This window comes from Alexandromys fortis, unplaced genomic scaffold, assembly GCF_014885135.2.
Source record: "Alexandromys fortis isolate MF-2015 unplaced genomic scaffold, M_Fortis_MF-2015_v1.1 scaffold_2_1_26212458, whole genome shotgun sequence".
Classification (NCBI taxonomy): Eukaryota; Metazoa; Chordata; class Mammalia; order Rodentia; family Cricetidae; genus Alexandromys; species Alexandromys fortis.
In genome coordinates this window covers 22,320,330-22,342,775 of record NW_026067930.1, presented here as the reverse complement: position 1 = coordinate 22,342,775, position 22,446 = coordinate 22,320,330, and the positions used below count along the sequence as shown (strand labels likewise).

The following is a 22,446-nucleotide window of genomic DNA, read 5'->3' as shown; positions in this document are numbered from 1 at the left end:
TATTTTTAGTAAAACAATCTTAAGTTTAAAGTACTATGTAAATTAAAACCAAAGGTAGAATTCTAGAAGTTATTATTCTCATAGATATAAGTAAAGTATGATCAATATGATTAATAAGTCATATCAAGTTTCACATATTAAAAATTAAATGTCATATATTGTTATTAGAAAGGTTATTTGTTCACAGGGGATCTTTTTTGCCATGAATAAGGTAAATAATTACTTTGTAGTTTTTACAACAATTAATGGAAAAATAAGTTTAATATGCTAAAAGCTAATCCTGACACATACTATCATGAAAATGTGGTCAGCAAAGGGTCAAGGATACCTAACTCAGTGACTAGTTAAAAATGAACTTGACTGCAGGCAATCTCATCTAGGTCAAGTCAGAAAATGGGTACAATTGGATCTTATTAGGTTCTTTTCATTTCTAAAATTCAATGAAATTCACTCACTGTGAAAGAACTCAAACACTGCAGTGTATTTTATTTGTATTTTAATAAATAAAGCTTGCCTGAAGATCAGAGTGCAAAGATAAGCCACTAGAGGCCAGGGAGAGGTGGCATACACATTTAATCCCAGGACTCCAGAGACAGAGGCAGAGGGATCTCTGTGAGTTCAAGGCTATTCTCTGCACTACAGATCTGCACAGAGACAGATCTAGATAATAGTGGTTCACAAATTTAATCCCAGTGTTTGGGAGACACACACCTTTAATCCCAGCACTAGGGAGGTGGAAACAGGGGTGATATGGCTGGGTGGAGAGAGGACTACAAAGAAGAAGAGAGACACTTGCTGGAGTGTGGTGGAGACAGTGCAGTCTAGGCAGACTGAGGATCACCCCTTTGGCCCGAGCACTGGTAGAGGTAAAGGTCTCTGCAGTGGCTGACTGCTCTGTTTCTCTGACCTTCAGCTTTAACCCCTATATCTGTCTCTGGGTTTTATTATTCTTGCTACAGAACACTTGCAATATTTTTCAATAAAAGTAAATGTTACAATGAACTTTCATGTTCATCAGTTCTACCTCTTTTTCTATTCTTACTTTCCAAAGCTAACCTTGACAAATGTGCGTTCTCTACTGTGTGGTAATAAAAACTAATGGAGGGCTGGTGAGATGGTTCAGCAGGAGAAGGCAGTTACTGTGTGATGACCTAAGTTTAATCCCTGGAACCCACGGTGTAAGGAGAGAACCAACTCTAAAGCGGTCCTTTAGAGCTGCGCATGTGTACTCACACACAAATAACACAGGTAAAACTATAATTGCAGTGTGCACAGACAAGCGTTAGCAGATGCCCTCTTTTGTGCAGGGTCCCCTCATCACCGGTCTCCTCACTGCATACCAAGCAAACAACTTCACACTGTATCTGTCACACTGTATTCTGAGTTTTCTTTAAGGAAAAAAAATTACTTAAAAATATACCAACTAATGTTGCCCAGGTGATCTGTAGGTGTGTGTGTAAATGTGTGTGCTCTTTCATGTAGGCGTGCTCCTTCATGTAGGTGTGCTCCTTCCTGTAAGTGTGCTCCTTCCTGTAGGTGTGCTCCTTCCTGTAAGTGTGCTCCTTCCTGTAGGTGTGCTCCTCCATGTAGGTGTGAACAGGCATGTGTACATGTACTGAGGATACACAAGGAGATAGGAGGACAACTTCTGATGTCATTTCTTGGATGTCATTTCCTCAACTGTAACCACTTTGCTTTTCTGTTTGTTTTTTTGAGACAGGGTTTCTCTGTTTAACCCTAACTGTCCTGGAACTCACTCTGTAGACCAGGCTGGCCTTGAACTCAAAGATCTGCCTGCTGCCTTTATCCCTTGAGTGTTTAGGACTAAAGGTCTGCACTACCACCACCTGGCCATCACTTTGCTTTTTGAGATAGTCTCTTACTGGCTTAGAACTCACCAATTAGACTCCCTGGATGATCAGCTTGTCTCTGCCTCCCCTCAGATGACATTTCAAACATATACCATCATGTCGAGTTCTTTTTAAACATGGATTCTAAGGATCAAACTCAGGTGCTTCCTTTACATGTTAGGCCTTTATGGACTAAGCCATTTCCACAGTCCCCAGATGATCATGATAAAAGGATTCACATGATAGCCAATATGAAATTATGAAATCATATCCAGGAATTCAACCTATATTCAATTTCTTTGCCTCTTTTTTTCATCAAGTGACCTATATAAGCAACCAATACCAGCATTGAGATTATTCACACTAGTGAATAACTTTGTTTTCCCTAGTCAGTCTGAGGCTGCTGAGAAGCTATTTCGTACTTTACTAAAGTTTGTATTCTTTCTTCTAGAGCTCAATACCTATCTATTGTGGTCAACATCTTTCTTTAAAAGCTGTCTGCATGGTTATATAATCTATTTGGTATACCTATGACAAAGATTTTGAATAGAGGTTTGCTTTTAAGTGCTGTGACTGGTTCTGAAATATAGCTCTAATTTAATACAGAGAAACAAGATTTTACAGATATTATGAAACAAAATGTTAGATATTATTAGGAACTCGTCCCCACCATTCCCAACCCTTGGGAACAAGGCAGTGGCTTTGTTGAGGTTACATTTAGCTTCAGAACAAAAAAAGGATTGAAGTATTCATAAATAGCTCCCCTGAAGCACACAAGTTTTTTAAGTTGTTCCTAAAGAGGATAAATGTACCAAACACAAAACAAGTTAGTCTCTGCACTCGGCAAGCCCTTCTCTGCTCACAGTCTGTGGAGGTGAACTATACCAAGCACTGTAATGAAATACCTATTCCTGTAACTCTGGCTCTGGAGAATCAGGAGCTTTTTTTTTTGGTTGTGTTTTGGTTCTTTTGTTTTTGTTTGAGACAAGGTATTTCTCCATAGTTTTGGCTGTCCTTGAATTGACAAAGATTTCCCCCCACTTTCCCCACCCCAGTGATGAGATTCAAGGCGTGAGCTTTAATCACTAACAAATATCTAACTCTTTCCTTTTCCCTCCCTCCCCTTCTCCTTCCTTTACTAACCACATTACCAAATGAATGATTTACTTAGTCCCCGATTACTAACTTTATTTTATTTTAATTAATTAATTTATTGATTGATTGATTGGTTTTTAGAGACAGGGTTTCACTGTAGCTTTGGAGCCTGTCCTGGAACTAGCTCTTGTAGACCAGGCTGGCCTCAAACTCAGAGCTCCTCCTGCCTCCCAAGTGCTGGGATTAAAGGCATGCGCCACTACCTCTGAAAGCATTAATTTTATTTTAAAATATAAAATAAACAAACAAAAAAACCCTCTTATTTAAAAACAGAAGTTAGTGCTGGCAGTGGTGGACCCGGCCTTCAATCCCAGTACTTGGGGGGCAGAGTCAGGCAGATCTCTGAGTTTGAGGCCAGGGTGGTCTACAAAGCTAGTTCCAGGACAGCCTGGGCTACTCAGAGGAACCCTGTCTCAAAACAACAAAAACAAAAGAAGAAACTTAGTAGTCTATATTTATTTCTTCTTCCAGCGAAATTGAAAGTCATTAAAAAAAAAAAAAGTAGGGTTGACCGCACAGTCTATAATCCAGCTGCCTATGAGCCAGAGCAAAAAGATTGCAATTTCAAGGCCTTCCTAGGCTACCCAGAAAATTTCAGACTGGCTTGGGCAACTTCCCAAGACCATGCTTTTAACTTAAAATAGAAAAGAAAAACATAGCAAGCTATGTAGATCAGTGGCAGAGCATATCTGCCTCGCAAACAGAATGCCCTATGTTCAAACCAAACACCAAAAAGAAAAACAAAACCCCACTGAACAAGATACAAAGTTAAAATGATAAACAGTGAGAGTAAGCCATCTTTTCTTAGACACTAAAAACATCTAGGTGTCCGGTCCTGTGTCCCTCCCTCCACCCCCACCCCCACCCCATCCAGCAGTCTTGTAGAGCCTCCTTTGAAGCCTTCCTGGGTCCCTAGTCAATACTGCCCAGCCCAAACACAATCTCAGCCTGCTCATGACAGCTCAGAAAGCCATGTGGGCTTTGCCTTTTTGCTCCTTTAATTCTTCTTGATAACATTTAGTCTCCATTAAACACACCTGTGACCACACGCCACTTAGAGCCTTCACTGAAGTTCCTACCACTTAAATTTTGCAATACTTTTCAAAACTGTTAATCAAGTCCCGTCCCTGTGCCCCCCCCCCCCCCCCGCCCAACCAGTGCAGGTCATCTCACAATTTTTTTAATTCAAGGAAATGCTGAACCATTTCCCCTAGGACTCAGGGCTCTGCAAACATATGCTGAAACTGACTATAGTGTTAGTAAATGGACTCTTACCTGGTGGAATCTTTTAAGATGAAGAATTAGGATAGCTGGTACAGCTGATATAAGTAGTTGCTTCCTGGCATTAGTATAAACTCCTCCTGCTTTCTTTTCTGCATAAAATACAACCAAGTTACTTGTAAAATTCCATTGAACATATTATTTAGAATGTGATAGACATCTGTGCTGGCGTACACCCTTTTTTTGATTTTTCGAGACAGGGTTTCTTTGTAGCTTTGGAGCCTGTCCTGGAACTAGCTCTTGTAGACCAGGCTGATCTTGAACACACAGAGATCCGCCTGTCTCTGCCTCCCAAGTGCTGGGATTAAAGGTGTGCATCACCACTACCATCACTGTTTTTTGTTTTTTTAAAGACAGGGAGGGTCTCTGTACGTAGCCCTGGCTGTACTGGAGGTCTCTATGTAACCAGAGATCTGCCTGTCTCTGCCTCCCACGTGCTCGGGCTTCAGGATGCGTCCCTTGGCTTTCACACAGGGGCAAGGACCAGAAGTTGGGTCGACATGCTTGTTTCAGCAAACACTTTACCTTCTAAGCCCTCTCTCATCCTGCACAACAGCACAGCCGTCACTGACAGTAGTCTTTCCAGTCATTTATGTTTGTCATGTAGTGAAAATTCATCACGTGAGAACACCCTCTTTAACCAAGCAAACACTAGATTCATGGCGTAAACATGTTTATAGGTGATTGAGGGCCTTTGGAAAGGCCAGTAATCTCAAATCCCACTAGAGATTCAACTGTAAATTTTAAGGGCATTTTGGAAAGGTTTCAAATCCCTCAGATGAGAATACATCGGTTTGTATTTTCAAGACACAGATATATATATACACACTTCTTTTTCCTTAGTGACTGCCACGTCTACTGGGAATCTACTTTGCCTGGCCAGTGTCCTGAGCGCAGAGACACAGGCAAGTGGGACAAGGCCTGTGACAGTGGCTCAATGCACACAGGTTCTTCGAGTGGCCCCGTTGGGGAGCTATGGGCCACTTGGCGGCTACCCTCCACCAGGAAGCAGGAGCAAAGCAAGGAGAGGCTCACCTGCAGAGCTGGCGTCCTTCTGGCCCTGCTGCCGCTTCTCGGTGCAGCCCTCACACAGCAGCTTATTGTTGCCCATGAGCAGCTCCATGGACGTGAACTGGTAGAGACAGGACTGCACGGAGCACTCTTTAGAAGTCGTTACATAGCTCTGAGAAAGGGTTTGAAAAGCATTTTGGGCGCTATGAAACCTCATATGTTTTCCCTCTGAAAAACACAAATTATTGGGGACATTTAGTGGATGTTTTTCCCTGTCAGAATCTCTATTTCCAATCACAGGGCTGCCCAAATGAAGTTCAGCAACCGCTTCAGCCATTTCCTCGTCAACACTGTGAGTCTCCGTGGTGTGTGGCAATTCACTTGCCAATGAGAGGTGCGGGTGCTGATCTGGAAGCCCGCAGGGATCGCCACTTGGTGGTAGGAACAGTACGGTTTGCTGGGATGTGCTCTCGGATTCAGAGGCTTCGCTGTCGGCGTCGACACTGCTTTCGGAAAGGCCGGCTTCTTTCTCACTGCCATCGGTGGGGCTCTCGTTCAGTGACGACTCGGTACTCAGGATGCTGGCAAACCGGCTCCCTTCAAAGTTTTCATCCTTCTGATGCTTTACAACAGTTCTCTCTTCTCCAGATGGCAATTCTCTTAAAGGTTTTCTGTCATGATTCAGTGGATTCTGTAAGTTGACAGAAATCTTGTGACCTTATGGAAAACAAATGTCGCTAAGTCCTATTTAATTTTCCATGATTATTAAAGAAACAATTCTCTGAGATCCATTTCAAAACCTACCTTAACGAGAATCAACAGATGATAGACTAACTTGCCCTAATTTAAAGCTAAACTGTTACCCAGGAGACTAACAACAGTGGCTGCTGTGTGTGAGGAAGGAAATGGCACTTCTGTAGAAGGGATACAAGGGAGACTTAAACCTTTCATGGAGACATAAGACATCTATATCCACCATTACGTATTTGGTCTAGTAAAAGATGAATAATAGCCAAGCAGTGGTGGTGCACACCTTTAATCCTAGGATTTGAGAAGCAAAGAGAAAGAAGGATCTCTGTGAGTTTGAGGCCAGCCTGGTCTACAGAGCAAGTTCCAGGACAGCCAGGACTATATAGGGAGATCTTGTCTCACAACAAACTAATAAACAAACAAAACCAAAACAAAGCACCAAAAGCTAAAAGTCATTACACACTCATATTTTAGTCAGCGCTTAGAAAAGCACATCAGAACCTGAAGTGCCTTCGTCACTTCCAACCCACAAGGTTCTCATCAAAGTACTCCTGTTCTCCACTGTTAGAAAAGGAACATGTTCAAGTAGATTAGCCACGCTAAGGTAGAAACAAGATAGACTTTATTTAAAGATTATACCTGCAATCCCAGAACGTGGGAGGTTGAAGCAAGTTTCAGGTCAGCCTGATTTAAATAGTGAATTTCAGGCTAGCCAGAATTATAATACAAGACTCTGTCTCAGAAGAAAAAGAAAAAGGAAAATCCAGACAGACAAACAGATGGACAGCTAGCAAGTAAGATAAAAATAACAAGAGAAAACCACACATTATGTCTTTTATAGTTTTGTCACTGATAAGACTTCTAAAAGTTTGCCAAGTCAGTACAAATTATTTCATATAAAAAGCAGTCTCCTTAAATAAAATACAAATTCAGAGTGGTTTCTATTTTAATAGAATAGTTAACAACCAGACATGTCTCTAGAAAAATAAGGTATTGGCAAGATGCTTGAAGAGCTAGCAATATGGAAAAGGAAACCAAAAACTATATATCCCTACTTGGTGGGAATATAGACAACCATGTAAAAATCCATCTCCTCCTTCTGCCCAGCCCCATTTTCCCCAATTTGTTTTGTTTACAGTTTCAGAGACAAATCTTGCTACTGTAGTTCAGCCCAGGCCGGAATCACTATGAAGCTCAACTTGGGATCCTCCCGCTTCAGTCTCTTGAGTGCTAGAAATATAAGCATGTACAACCATACCTGGATGGAAGCTGTCTTGCTGAAAATTAAATAAACTAAAATTTGGCCTCTAAATCTAATTGCAGTAGAGAAAAAGTAACGGAGAGAGAACATTCCAGAGCCATCGAAACTCAGTAGCAAAATGAATTGCTGCTGACTGTGGGAAACTATTAAAAGGATTACACTGCTTTAGTGGATAGATTCAAGGAAGGAATCTGTAGATTATAAAGAGATTAAAAGTGTGCTAATCAACTGTAATTTGTTGACCCTACTTTTAGATCATAAATCCAAACTTTAAAGCATGTTTGATATTACTAATGAGTCAACTGATGATTTCAAAATATATGCTGGTACTTTGGTAATGTTTATAGATAGCATCTTCATTTCTTGCTTTGTTGTTGTGGGTGTTGCTGAACGTTTGAGACTCGCAGGACTCCATCCTGGGCTCCTTAAAAGTAACTTTTAGTGGTGTACTTTGAAGTACATATTTCCTTCAGAATAACCTGGGCTGGGGAAAGATGAAGTGATGGATATATACGGTAAAAACACGATCAGTCATGAACTGGTTGTTGTAAAGCTGAGAAAAAGGAGGGGGAGTGTCTTTTAGATACTGCTGTTTCTATCTGTTAACATGCTTGAGACTTTTCAAAATAAAAGTACTAAAAACATACCCCCCAAAGTCTCACTTGCCTTCTCTTTAGGTGAGAAATGCTTCTTGGCAGCTCTGGGGTGATGGGTATTTTCTACAGTAACGGTGCCGTTGTTATGATCTCGGTCTGTCTCCTGTAAACTTCTGCATTTATTCATTTTTCCCAAAAGTACAGGTTTTGAAACCTATGTAACATAAAACATTTTAAGTAAATAAATTCTTCTCAAAATTCCTAACTTACTAGAAATGTCAAAAGGTAATTTTCTTTTCTTGAAATAATTGTTAAATTACTTTATTAGAATGAGTGTTCTGTTGGCATGTATGTCTGTGGACCACTTGCATGCATTATCCATAGAGGCCTGAAGAGGGCGATGGATGTCCTGGACCTGTATTGGAGTTGAAGAACTTGGTAGTTTGAATGGCCCCCATAATCTCATAAGGAGTGGCATTATTAGGAAGTGTGGCTTTGTTGGAGTAGGTATGGCCTTGCTGGAGGAAGTGTGTCACTGTGGGTGTGGGCCTTGAGGTTTTCTATGTTCAGGGTCTCAGTCAACTTCTGTTGCCTACAAGATTTAAGACTCTCAGATATTCCTCCAGTACCATGCGTGCCTGCATGCCGCCATGTTTTCTGCCATCATAATAGACTGAATCTCTGAAACTGTAAGTGAGTCACTCCAATTAAATGTTTTCTCTATAAGAGTTGCCATGGTCATGGTGTCTCTTCATAGCAATAAAAACCCTAACTAAGACAAGACAATCGTGAGCTCACAAGTCATGTGGGTACTTAGAATTGAACCCAGGTCCTCTGGAAAAGCAGCCAATAATTTAACTGCTAAGCCTTCTCTCCAACCCACTTAAAAAGGTAATTTTCTTAACAATTTCAAAATACAAATGTTGGAATTATCTTTTTGCATACTGTATAAAGATGTGTCTCTGTTTTACCTCACCTGTCTAAGGCACCCTGAGTGGTTTAGTAAGGAGCTGAATGGCTAATAGCTAGGCAGGAAGAGGACAGGCAGGACTTCTAGGCAAAGATTGTACTGAAGAGAGGAAACGAGCCCACGTGGCAGAATGTAGATAAATATAAATGGGTGAATTGAAGTTTTAAGAGCTAGTTGGAAACAATCTTAAGCTAAAACTAAGCTTTCATAATTAATAAAAACTCTGTGTCATTATTCGGGAGCTGGCGGACTGTTAGAGATGTAAGGAAACACATACACTTCATGCACATGAACACAACCTGACAATCAAATACACCACACAAACCCAGTTCTGTGTAAACGACATGACTCTGAGATACAGACAAGAAGCTCAGCAGATGCTTGAAGAATGAATGAATGAATGAATGCACGCCCTTCACAGGAGTTTCCTTACTCCTTCTCCTTACCCTTTCCTCTATGATAGGAAGGGAAATATCAATGAAGGGGTCCTTCATGGTGGAGACCTTAAAAACAGAAAAAGCAGATTGAGAACGTCAGTTAGATTCTAACATAGATACACACTCTTGTCAATGAGCAAAATAAATCAAACTTCCTGGGTGACTTTAAGTCTCAAGTTAAGACAAAATATGAAGTATTAAGAAAAAGCAGAAAGCTGAGCATGCCTTTAAACCCAGCACTTGGGAGGCAGAGGCAGGTCGGTCTTTGTGAGTTTGAAGACAGCCAGGACTGATACACAGAGATACCCTGAGAAAGAAAGAGAGAGAGAGAGAGAGAGAGAGAGAGAGAGAGAGAGCGCACAGAGATGACAATGTTTGACCAATTTCTTAGGACAATTCTGCTTTCGAAGATATATGTAAGAGAGAAATCAATATCTGTGCCCAAAGTCTATAAATATTAGTAAAGTTAAAGTTACATTCTATGTTTTAATGTCACAGGCAAGAGGAGATACAATAATCCTAGTTTTATAAAACTAGGGAGGGCAGAAAAACTGAACATTCACACTCTTTATTAAAATCTGATAGTTTAACCTATCAGTCATTTTTAGAAATATTTCTTATCAAGCAGTTGAAAAATCTACAAAAATGCATGCATGTTTTATGTTCTTATAGACAGTATTAATATAAGAATACTAAATTCAAAGATTGAGTCAAGAGTACACACACAAACTAAATCAAGTGTGACAGTCTTCTTAACCACCACAATTTATGGCACCTCACTGTGACCCTTACTCGTTTGCACAGAAATGTCTTTCTCACCTCAACCTAAACTAGAAGCTCGTATATCCGATCATATTGAGGTGGCTGGCTGACTTATCTGGCACGGTGGCATATACCTGCAGTCTTACCGCCTGGGAGGCTGATAGGGGAGAACTCCAGTTCAAGGCTGGCCTGGGCTACATATACACAGCAAAACAGGGAGCGGAGTCAAAGGAAGTGAAGTAAGAATAGACTCAGGTAAGTCAAGAGGAAAAATAAAATCATAAAAACAAACACGTTTATGTAGAAAAACTTAAAAAGGGGCTTACTTTTTAGAAGTTACTTTTTAGTATTTTACAAGAATTACTAGTAGCCACCTGTCACAGGTCTTTTTAATGACTTTCAACACTGCATGTAGAAGAACACCTCTTTGCTGACATTACCACTTGCTGTTGTAAGTCAGAGAAAGTGAACAGCAAGCTGACCGCAGAAGAAATGCACTCTAGTCAGGATTACCTGAGTTGCGTGGTCTTTATCCATCTGATCCCTACAGGGAAGTTAACTGCGCTGGCTGCCACCATAACAGGCATTTCTGCTTTCCTCAGTAACAGGTCTTGTGTGCTAGAAGCTTTAGCATTTGAGCTTGAGCAAGCCCTTGAGTCTTAATAAAGAAAAGCAGTTCACTTTCATAACACTGTCACTTCTAGGACACCACTGATGTTCCCGAAGGAGCTTTAGTTGTCTGTGAAGTGGGGTTGGGAATCTGAATTGTTATTGAGAAGTAATCATTACTGAAAGTAAGTCTATCAGTTTATCAAACAGCTATCGATAACCACTGTGATGCTGGAGAAATAAAACACAACAGAAACATTGTGATTGAGGTGTAGCCCATGAAGTGAACTCTAGGTACATACATTTGCACATTCTTCACACATGACTGTGCTCGTTAATTCACCAATAAAGATCCGATCTATGAAGTTCATCTTCACGCCTTCTTTTCCATAGGCTGTAAAGAGCACCCACTTTTTAATTAAAAAAAGTCACAAAACACTGATCCAACAGTTACATGCCGTTATTTGTTTATTCAAAAGTTATCTGGATAAAGTAAAGCTTCCATATTATATCCAATAATGTATTTATTATATTATGCTGCATCTTTCTCCTTTATAATCTTGTAAAGGAAATAGTTATTAAGTACCAAGATCTGTAAGAATTAACCTCATGCAGGTTCCAGGGACTGAACTCATGCCATCAGGGTTGGCAGCACACCCCGTTATTTGCTAAGTCATCTTACCAGCCCAAACTATTCTTAAGAGGTAAAATAACTGGAGCAATTGATGTGGGATTCCCCTCTGTATGCTGGGATTACCATTAATGATAAAGGAACTGATTTGGGCCTATAGCAGAGCTATAGGGGAACAGAGCTAGGTGGGGAAAACCAAGCTGAATGCTGGGAGAAAGGAGGCAGAGTCAGAGAGAAGCCATGGAGCCGCAGCTGGAGATGTGCTGAAACTTTGCTGGTAGGCCACAACCTCATGGCGATACACAGATTAATAGAAATGGGTTAAACTAAGATGTAAGAATTAGCTAATAAGAAGCTATAGCTAATGGGGCAAGCAGTGATTTAAATAATACAGTTTCCGTGTGATTACTTCAGTTCTGGGCGGCCATGACGAACAAACGGCTCCTTGCAGCAAGCAATAACTACTAACTTATATCACACCCCAGCTGCTCCCACTGAGCTTTTTTGATGCCTCTTTTCCTAGTTTAGAGGTAGAAAGAATAGGGAAAATAACAGTTTTTGAGGCTAAAGATTCCAGAGCCATGGCTATGAAAAGGGGATGTAAGAAACAGGTATGTGAGGCACAGTGTGATAAGTGACCATGGCGATTAATAACTCACGTGACATGTACATACATGTGCCTGGTGATTACTTTTAAAATCTGAAATTATTCAGAGGAAACTGTGCTAGTGGTTTACTTTAAAATAGCCGGGTATTGGAGGACACTGACCAAACAATATGCTATGGATATAGCTAAGTTAGGTGACACACACACAAGAAGAGGCTTGTGCTAGTCTTTCTGCTTGGACAGATGTTCAAAGTTTTCGGAGACAGAAAGTATATTAACAAAACTGTTCATCTTGCTTTCAAACTCCTTTCCTGTGCAAGCCTCTACTTTCAGAGAAAGTGTTGAAAATTATTAAAAGCATCATTTCAAAGCACTTAATAACAGAGAAGATATACTTTAACACCAAAAGACATTTTTTATAGAAACTATTAAGAAATGCAATGTGTCATTAAGAAAAATCGAACAAGGGATTAAAAAGAGAACTGACAGATGGAAAGAAACCAGGGCTACTTCCGCCAACATGCACTAGATGGCAGCATCACAGCACACAGCAACAAGGCACACACTGGAGATATTGTATCCTCCAGCTGCCCCCACTTCCAAGACAGGGTCTCACTATGTAGCTCTGGCTGGTCTGGAACTTACTATGTAGACCAGGCTAGCCTTGAACTCAGAGAGATTCACCTGCCTCTGCCTCCCAAGTGCTGGGATTAAAGGCATGTGCTACTACACCTGACTGAGAAAGTAAGTCTTAAACCTGAAACTACAATAGAGCATTAGAGCACTTACTTATCAATTATAGTCATGTATTATAAACAGTTTAATACTACAAAATAAAACTCAGAGGTAAGTGTCCTTTATAACAATGATGTCATACTAATATAGTATTCCAAAGCAGAACATACTACAGTAGGAACTGGGTGCCACAGGATACACACTCATTGGCTGGCATTGACAGGCATACAGCAAATGCTGGAGCAGGCAGGGTGTGCCGCTATTCGTAGTCTCTTAAATAAACAATGACTCTTCAATGTCCCTAAAGCACAGAGTCATTCTGTCTAGTTAAAACAAGGTAACGGAACTGCCCTCTGAACTGAACCCAACATGAAAGCATCGATGTAGGTGAACAATGTAGGTACAGGGACATAGACTCAAATGGGGAAATGTTTCTGGTAGTGAACTAGACAGAGCAGCAAACTGCGTTCTTCAGACAAGTGTCTCCCAGCCTAAATCAGAGAAGCCCTCCCTAAATGAATAGTGGTGAGTGCACACTCATGACTGCCCCAGGATGCAGAGAACAGATCTAGTGTGGGCCCATCCTAAACAAGTCACCTACACCAGTCAGTCTCTCTAAGGCCCGGAACACTGAGGAAGAGGGGCAGGAAGTATGTAAGAGCCAGAAGAAGGGTAAAGGGCTATAGAATGCTATTTCCTAGATAGGATGCAACTACCGTAATCATCAACCCACACCAACTGTAGTTATTGCAGCAGGACCACACAGGACCAGCATTATCAACAAATCAAGGCACTCATGGGGCCTTACCTTTGAACTACTGGCTAGCATTAGATTCTGGAAAAGAGGGAACCACTGTCTTTTGTGACCCCCATTCCCAGGAATCCCCTTTTCCTCATCCCTACTGGAGCATGAGTACAGATCTGCATTTATAGATGCATGGCATCTTACCAGTGGCTAGACTCTGAAAGAGTCTCCCTCTAGCAACCACGAGCAGCATTTCTCCTCTTGGGGAAGCGCGAGCTTTCTGATCCTTCCACTCTCCACAACACGTTTGATCAGGTACTGGGAAATCACAGCTGCTGAGAGTTCTGGGGTGCAAGGTAGGCCATGTCCAGAGGAAAGTGTTCTCCAACACTCCCCTTTCCTGCCCCCCTCAGCTCTTAGATGCTATCCTCTGCAATGTTCCTTGAGTCTTCTGGGATGATGAAACCTTTATTATATTGCTTTATAACGTACTTTTCTTTCTTTCTTTTTTTTTTGGGACAGGGTTTCTCTGTAACTTTTGGAACCTGGAACCTGTCCTGGAACTCGCTCTGTAGACCAGACTAGCCTTGAACTCACAGAGATCGGCCTGCCTCTGCCTCCTGAGTGCTGGTACTAAAGGCATGTACCAGCGCTGCCTGGCTATCTGTAAGGTACCTTTAACAGAGTCGACATACCTTTGACTTTTTTTCTAGTTTCATCATCAGCAGTCTTAGTAGTTGGGTTGTTAAATGCTTTTAGAATGCTTGCTTGTATCCTCTGTAAAACAAAGACAAGAGAACCTAGTGGTGGTCAATGAAGATCTCATTCTCAATAAAAAGGACTTTCAAATAGCAAGACACACTAGGGTTCCTACCATGAAAATAAAATATTTGAATCTTAAATAGGTACTTACTGTTGGGATACGTAGTTTTATTTGTTTGGAAATATTTCTGTGAGATTGAGATTTCCTTACACTATACACATTTAGAAACATGAAGTGTATTCTATCTTTCAGTTGTAAAACTCCACAAAAGAAAAACCCTCTAGTTCGAGATGATAGTGCATGCCCGTAATCTTGGCAATGGGAGGAAGGGGCAGGACTGTGAGGAAGAACCAGTCTGGACTAGAGGGAGACCCTGCTTCTAAAACAACTTCAAACACAAAGGCAAAGGCAAAGGCAAAGCTCTACAATCTCTCTAATGGCAAATTTTCCTAAATGAGCGGCAGCTTTGTGTTTAGGTTTCCTCTCAGATTTAAAGCATTCTTACCAGCTGCAAAAGCAAGTACCCCAGTTAGTTCAGCTTCTTCTCAGGTTCAGAATAAGAGTCCCTCTGCCCCTTCTCCTTCTATCTAAACTGGCATTCTTTATCAAGATATAAATATGAACCAAAAAAAGATATAAATATGAAAAAGGCAAAAAAGATCAGATCACATGGACTTTCTTGTCCATGAGGAAACCTTAATATATAAGAAGTGATGAGACTAGTCGCTGCAGTCTCTCCAGAGAAAGTGCACACACACGGACCCTAAAGTCCAGACTGTCAACTAACATCAACCAAGAATTTCCCAAATCACAATTATGGTGATCATTACACACAGTCGTCAATAATGACTGTGTCTTCAGCTGCTTACAGCAAGTTACGAGGTTTCTATTTCCACACCTGTGTGTGCATGTGTTCATACGTGATGCTGAGCTCTGAAGCTGGGGCCCACACATGCTACGTAAGAGTTCTACCACTGAGTCACACACTCATAGTCCTTATTTCTCCATCTTCTGTCTATCGTTAGGCAAGTCTCAATTTCCAAAAAAGACATTTCAAAACAGAATAAAAGAATATATTACAATAATAAGTATCCATTTAAGTCAAAAAATTATTGGCCTTCAATTAGTTGGGCCTCTAATTAAGATGAATTTTGTCAAGTGTAACTTACAATGTTACATAGGGTAAAGGGAAGCTTGTCATCTTTCCACAGACAGTTTTCTACATATTACTCACAGGTTTTACTCTATAACTACTGTCTGAGAGGCAAAAGGGTTGGGAGAAAGCGTGGTGCTACAGCACTTGCCATGTAAGCATGAGGACCAGAAATATGAATTTCCAGAAACCCTGCCTCCCACAAAGCCAAGGTGGGTGTGGGGGCCTGCCTGGGATCCCAGAGAAGGAAAGGTGTAGGCAGGGACTCCTCTAGCAAGTTGCCTAGCTAGACTAGCTGAGAGGACGATTTCAGGGTTCAGCAAGGGACGATGCTTCAAAAATACAGGGTGAGGAACTATTTTAAAGAAAATACCAAAGCCATCTTTAGGGCTCCATGCAGAAACGTACATGCACTCACATATGAGAACATGCACACACATGCACACACACACGCACACGCACATGCACTGAAACCCAACTCTATTGCCTGAAACATACTTTAAAGATTTATTATTCATTTATTTGCAACTGTGTATAAGGTATGTGTGACTTGCAGGAACCCAAAAATCTGGAGGAGAGCACTGTATCCCTTGGGGCTGGAGTTACAGGTCTTTGTGAACACCTCAGTATGAAAGCTGGGAACCCATCTTTGGCTCTACCAGAATAGCCAGTGCTCTTAAATGCTGAGCCATCTCTCCAAACCCTAAAATGGCTTTTACACTGTGAAAATGACACAGAATTCTCTATTAAAAAAAAATGCCATGGGGGCTGGAGAGATGGCTCAGTGGTTAAGAGCACTGGCTGCTCTTCCAGAGGTCCTGAGTTCAATCCCCAGCACCCACATGGTGGCTCACAACCATCTATAATGAGATCTGGCGCCCTCTTCTGGCATGTGGGCATACATGGAGGCAGAATGTTGTATACATAATAAAAAAAAAATGCCATAGAGACATTATGTGGTACACTTTAACAGAAAATAAAAATACTGCATATCAGGATCTAAGATATTTCTCAATATTCAGAAGAAATTTCACACCTTAAATATTTAAATAAAGCGAAAACAATAAAAGCAAATGGTCTAAATAGTCAAACTAACTATGAATTTAGAGAAGGGATGCTAAAACCAAATAAAAGTAGAAGGAAAAGCCTCAAAGGAAATGAAAACAAATTGGAGAGAAATAATACATGAAACCAAAGCTAATTCCTTCAGTATAGGATAAATAAAAATACTATCTAATCTTAATACAATAAAGGGAAGTTTAATATCATACTTAAATAAGTCACTAAGAAAGTTAAATAAAATGTAAATAACCCCAAGAGAATACTTTCTAATATAATTACATTGGAAAAAATACAGTAAGTAATTTTCTAGGAAAATACCATTTTTAAAATTAATTATAGGAGAGGCAGAAAATCATCTACCATGGCAGAAGGAGGAAAAGAAAAAATAAAAGCCTAAAATTTCACAGATTATCACCAAACCTGTTTTAAAGGCATAGAATTCATTTTTAAAAGATTCCAATTCTATGAAGTATCGTAAAACCTGACTCGAGAGAGCTGAGGAAGTAACTCACTTGGTAGAGTGCTTGCCTGACAAACACAAGGCCCTACGTTCAAGCTACAGTACTGGGGGCATGAAAAGGCCACCTGGCTAGCGCTGCTGACTCCAGGCCTCATTCTGTCAGCACGGCTCTCTCCCCTTATGCTCCCACCTATACATCTATAATAAACTCATAAGACGCACATGTGTGCGCGCGCGCACACACACACACACACACACACACACACACACACACACACACTCACCTAAATGTTCACGTTAGTAGAAAAGGGAAGGCCAGGGATGGAGCTGCTTAAACACACATGTGATAGAGTGCAGCTGAGACTTCTGCCTTTAACATACTCTTACTCAACACTGGATTAAAATGAGGTATCTTTAAAATAAGTCTAAATCTTAGTGAAAGCTCAAATTAGAAGGGAACAAAAACAAAGAAAACATGATCTGCAGGTGAAAAGGCTGCCCATAAAGGAACTACTTATAGTAAATGTAATTATAAATTCTGTACGTACATAAATATGTATGATTCGACCACATGTTCCCTTTAGCACTGTATTCAATTTAGCAGTAGTATATTCCTCAACCTTAGAGTCATAAGCAAACCCTTTACGGAGACAGTATGAGAGGTCAGTAGTTGTAAGTCATTTCTCCACAATCTGGTGGCAGACATAACGCTGCAGCCTTTCTCCCATCAAGAAAGCCCAGGCAGCGGCACGTGTGCACCACAGCACACTTAGCATCTGCTCCTTCCCAGGCCAGACAATGCCGCTCCCGTCTGCAGCCTCACCGTAACCAACCAGCACGGCTGATCTGCTTGTGAGGCTAAGTACATCCACAGACATGACATGTCAATCTTGTCAAACTAGCTATGGCCCTCAAATGGCAGAATAAGAGCAGCATATACTTCCTGAGTTTTTATGATATTGTATGACAGAGAAAAACAATGCATGGAAAAATTTAATTTGCAATGATGTATGACTATCATCAGATATAATAAACATACTTCTGCAGAAAGCTGTAAGAAAGTATGATCAAATTTTAGCTCATGGGAATGTTAATGTCTCCAAATCTTAACTATAAATTTCTTAATTTATCTTTTTATAAAATAGGTATAACATGATGTGGTAGTTAACCACTGACTTATTCAAATGATAACATATTCAAAACAGCTGCAGATCCCCAGGAAACCAGGAATAACCTACATAATGGGTGACGTGGCTTTCCCACTCGGATTCTCACTGGGAGCTGTAATAAACTGTTCCACAGTACTGAGAGAACTCCATCCAGGGATAAAGAAGGAAACAAAGCAACACTACCTTTCTCCGACTTAGGAAAGGTGTTAGAGAGGATACACTCTTTCTTTTGTATTGTTGGTTTCTGAGACAGGATCTTACTACATAGCCTAGGCTTGCCAGAACTTACCACACCCCATCCTCTTGGCTACAGACTGCTAGAATTAATAGAGTATTCACACCAAATCATGACAAAAAATCTTAACAGATGGTAATCAGGTTCAAAAGTGAAAACACACATAAGGGTGCTGAAGAAGAAGGGAGTCTGAAGATCTGAAGGCTGAGCCCAGTCAGTGAGGCAGTCAGCAAAGGGCATGATTACAGCACACACCGTTCTGTAGAGCACAGACATCAACTCATTCTTTGTTGTGCTGAAATAATTTTTAATAAAATATTGGAACCCTACCTCGCCCTACTAAAATCTGGCCATTAACACAGTCCAAAGAAACTGGGCTTTTAAGAGCGCTTGCTCAGTTTCTGTAGGCCGTGGGAGAGTGAAGGAGCGAGAAAGGGAGCTTACCTTTCCCAGTAACACCTGCTGCAAGCACGGAAGCGCTTTGTTTATACTTGACTGCTTTATTTCATATTACTACACAGACTGAGGAGTGTACTCACTTTGAGGAGAAGTTTTTACCATATTATCTATAACTGAGTGGCCCATACTATATATTTAGACAATAATTCTGAAGCTAAAGGAGGGTTCCAACTGCTATAAACACTTAGCAATGACTGGTATAGTGAGAAAGGGAGAAAAGAGTTAGTCCATTTTCTGTTTCTATAACAAAATACATGAAACTAGCCTCAAGTTCAAGACCAGCCTGGGCTATAGAGAAGACCCATCTTTTCAAAGTTAAGGGAGAAAAGAGAACAGCATCCTACGAGGTTTCTTGTGTTTGACATGGGAGGCACCTTAGGGTGCGACAAGAGCGAATATGCTGATTTGGGTCCCTCCTCATTCTCACACCTTATTTAACTCCAATTACCCCCAAAGATCCCATTTCCAAATACCACCAACACGGGACTTTAGTAAATAGGTTCTAACATGTGTACTTTTAAATACATCACAGGTGCAGCAATGTAGAAGCTGTGTTGTGTATCTGACATCTTTACTATTTTGTACCCTCTCTGATATACTATCTATATTCTATCTACATAAGAGTCCCCCAGGAAGTTCAGTTTCACTGATGCCATATTAAAGCCAATAAACAAGCAATGCGCGAAAGTACAGGACTGGGATAGCACTGCCTGAGGAGCCTCCTTTGCAGCTGAGGTTCTACTCCCCAGCCCATGAGTGGAGCCTAACTCAGTATAGGGCAACGAAGGTTTCCTCTGAGAACTCCAAACTCACAGCGGTCGGTTTATGGTTTGAACTATGAGGAGCACTGTGCTGGCTTCGGCATGAGAAGCAAATGCCGCTCAGTCTCCTACAGAAGTGAAGAGACCAAGAGCTGAAGAAACTAGAGAAAAGGAGGATGAGGGGACAGGGGGCTGCTTTCTAGACTGCTGTTTGTCTTCTGTATTTATACGCCTTGCCTCAATAATTAAAACAACACTTCTTTTTGTCTTCCTCCCCCTCTTCCTTCCTGAGACAGAGTCTCACTATGTAGACCAGGCTGGCCTCAGACTCGGAGACCTTCGCTACCCTTGTGCTGGGATTAAAAACATGCCTGGCTCTTTTTCCTGAGAGGTCTCTCACTATAAACTCCCAGGTCCCAGTAATCCTCCTGCCTCAGCCTCTTGAGTAGCTGGGACAGTAGATATGTACCATAGTGAGTTTTGTTTCTGAGTATTTTGAGTTGATTTAAGAGCTGAGGGACATTAAGAAAAAGCAAAAAGAGGGCTACAAGAGAAACAATCTTACTGAAGAAAGGCAAAAATATAGATAAAAATGATTGGTCACTATTCTTTAAAATTACAGACATTAGTCCAGATTAATATCCTTGCTTTAAAGAGAACATGTGACACACATTAAGAAATCTGACCTTTGTCTCCTCTGTCCTCACTGCATCCAACAAATGATGTAACAGCTCCTGACTGTCCTGTTGCTGGAACCCTTTAAACCGAGGAGCCCTAGGATTTTAAAACAGAGCAGCAAAGAAAAAGGTACAGTCATTTTATAGATCATCAGACACGTCAAGCTTACTTAAGACCACCTTGAAATAAATTAATCATCAGTTTACTGCTTTTCAATTAAACAGACAAGATGTTACTCGTGTGCCAGTGCAAACGAGTCCACTGGGTAGGCACTTGCCTTTTCCAGGCATGTCACACACATACTTTACACAACAGCATTACACACGCTAACTCCTTTTCCCAAAACAATCTCACTGAGATTTGCTATGTTCTCAAGCTTTAAATGACTGACCTGTTGCGGAATATCTTTTTGAACACTGTAAGGATGTGTCATTCTGATTTGTTTAATAAAAAAGCTGAATGACCAATAGCTAGGCAGGATTTTCAGGCACATAGGAAGCTGGGAAGAAAAAGGAGGGTGTCACCAGCCAGATGGAAAGGAAACAGCCTGGGTGGTACAGATTAAGAGTAATAAAGCCACGAGACAAAAGGTAGATTGATAAAAAAACAAAAACGGGTTATTTTAAGTTTTAAGAGCTAGTTAGTAACAAGTCTCAGTAATCAGCTGAGCTTTTATAATTAATAATAAATCTCCGTGTCATTATAAAGGACTTGTTAGTCCCAACAAAAAGGTACAACTAAAGGAAGATGAAGAGATATTAAAATAATATGTAATGTCATACAATCAGCAAGAAAAACAGCACTCAACCCAAGCCTCTGTGATTTATAATTTTATCTCAAAGAATAAAAAAATTAAGACACATTCTGTATCTTAATATAAATATTATTTGCTGTTTATTTTAGAAGAAATGCAGTCCCACAGTTACAGAACGTATCTTATACATTGCACACTGATAACTATGTGAATATGTTCCTTCTAAGGAGTTAATAACTAGATCTCCTGTGTGACTAAATGAGGTAGTTAAGTGCTATGCACAGAGATACCAATAGCAAATATTTAGTTCATTTGGGTAACTTTTTTTTTTGTTTTTTTGAGACAGGGTTTCTCTGTAATTTTGGATTCTGTCCTGAAACTAGCTCTTGTAGATCAGGCTGGCCTCGAACTCACAAAGATCCACCTGTCTCTGCCTCCCGAGTGCTGGGATTAAAGGCATGCACCCCCACCGCCTGGCTCATTTTGGTAACTTAAAGCCTGCAAAAGAACAGTTCTGGGATCACAATACCTGATTTCAATCAGTTCTACAGAGCCATAGTACAAAGCCAGACAGCAGGCAGTGGCACAAAAACAGCCATGTGCAGCAATAGAAAAGAACAGACAACACAGGTACAAACACACACTTCAACAAGGGTGTCAAAGGCCTATGCTGGAGAGAAGACAGCCACTTCAACAATAAACGGTGCTGAGAAAACTTTGTATCCACATGGCAAAAAATAAAACCAGATGTCATCCTTCACTCTCTAAAAAAACAACACAAAATGCATAAAAGACCTTAATGTAACACCTGAAATTATATGAAATTTACATAAAAACAAATTTACAATAATTCACTATGATGTGTGTGTAATCTCATTTGATATAAACAACACTGCTAAAGACTTTGTAAAAATGAACTACATTTTTGTACTTTAGAAGACTGAAGAGGAACAAGTTAAATGTCACTAAATACCAATCCGGCTCTTATGACCCAGAATCTAGTACTTTAAATAGTATTCCTCAGAGTCTCATAATTAGCATCCACCCTACAGTGCACTGATGTGCCTGCCACAAAGCTAAGGGAGCTGGCAGTGAAGTTACCACAGAAGAGGAAACACCGGTTCAGCTAGTCTTTCGCTCGGTAGCTGCAAATAGCATCGTTATGTTAGAGGAGGCTTGTGGGAGTAGGTCAGAGAAACTCAGGCTAGAAACAGATCCCAGAGTTGCTTGAGCCTCTACAGCTGGCATCTCAAGAGGAAGAGATTACATAACAGACCTGTGCTGTCAATATCGAGCAACGTTAGTGAAATCAACTAGGACAGAACCAGGAATCCTTCCAGAGTCTCCCTTAGCCCTGGGAACGGACAGACACTTAGGGTGGGGATCATTTCTGAACAAAGAAGCTGCCTATCTCCATCTCCATCTCCATAACGTGTAAACTGTTGCCTTCTAAATAGTCACTGAAAAAATAAACCTAGGGGTTTCTTTTCATTCTTCTACTGAGAACTGGAAAATGTAATCCATTAATTTATAAAATTTTTGAAGGATCCTA

The 22,446-nt window shown here is 40.7% G+C and overlaps 1 protein-coding gene across 3 annotated transcripts in view; it reads right to left on the bottom strand.

Moving 5' to 3' along the window:
• The window catches only part of LOC126503444 (ubiquitin carboxyl-terminal hydrolase 45-like), a 35,409-nt gene that overhangs the window by 7,267 nt on the left and 5,696 nt on the right, over positions 1-22,446 (bottom strand). The window contains exons 2-7 of one of the 3 annotated variants that reach the window (XM_050145140.1): positions 14,096-14,177; positions 10,985-11,076; positions 9,321-9,377; positions 7,975-8,118; positions 5,322-5,988; positions 4,281-4,378 (exon numbers count right to left, since the gene is read on the bottom strand). In XM_050145140.1, coding sequence (XP_050001097.1) covers positions 4,281-4,378; positions 5,322-5,988; positions 7,975-8,118; positions 9,321-9,377; positions 10,985-11,053 — 1,035 coding nt within the window. In that variant the 5' untranslated portion in view covers positions 11,054-11,076; positions 14,096-14,177. Of the gene's footprint in view, positions 1-4,280; positions 4,379-5,321; positions 5,989-7,974; positions 8,119-9,320; positions 9,378-10,984; positions 11,077-14,095; positions 14,178-20,148; positions 20,237-22,446 lie in introns of those variants that run through there. The other 2 variants (XM_050145142.1, XM_050145141.1) reach the window with 2 other exon arrangements.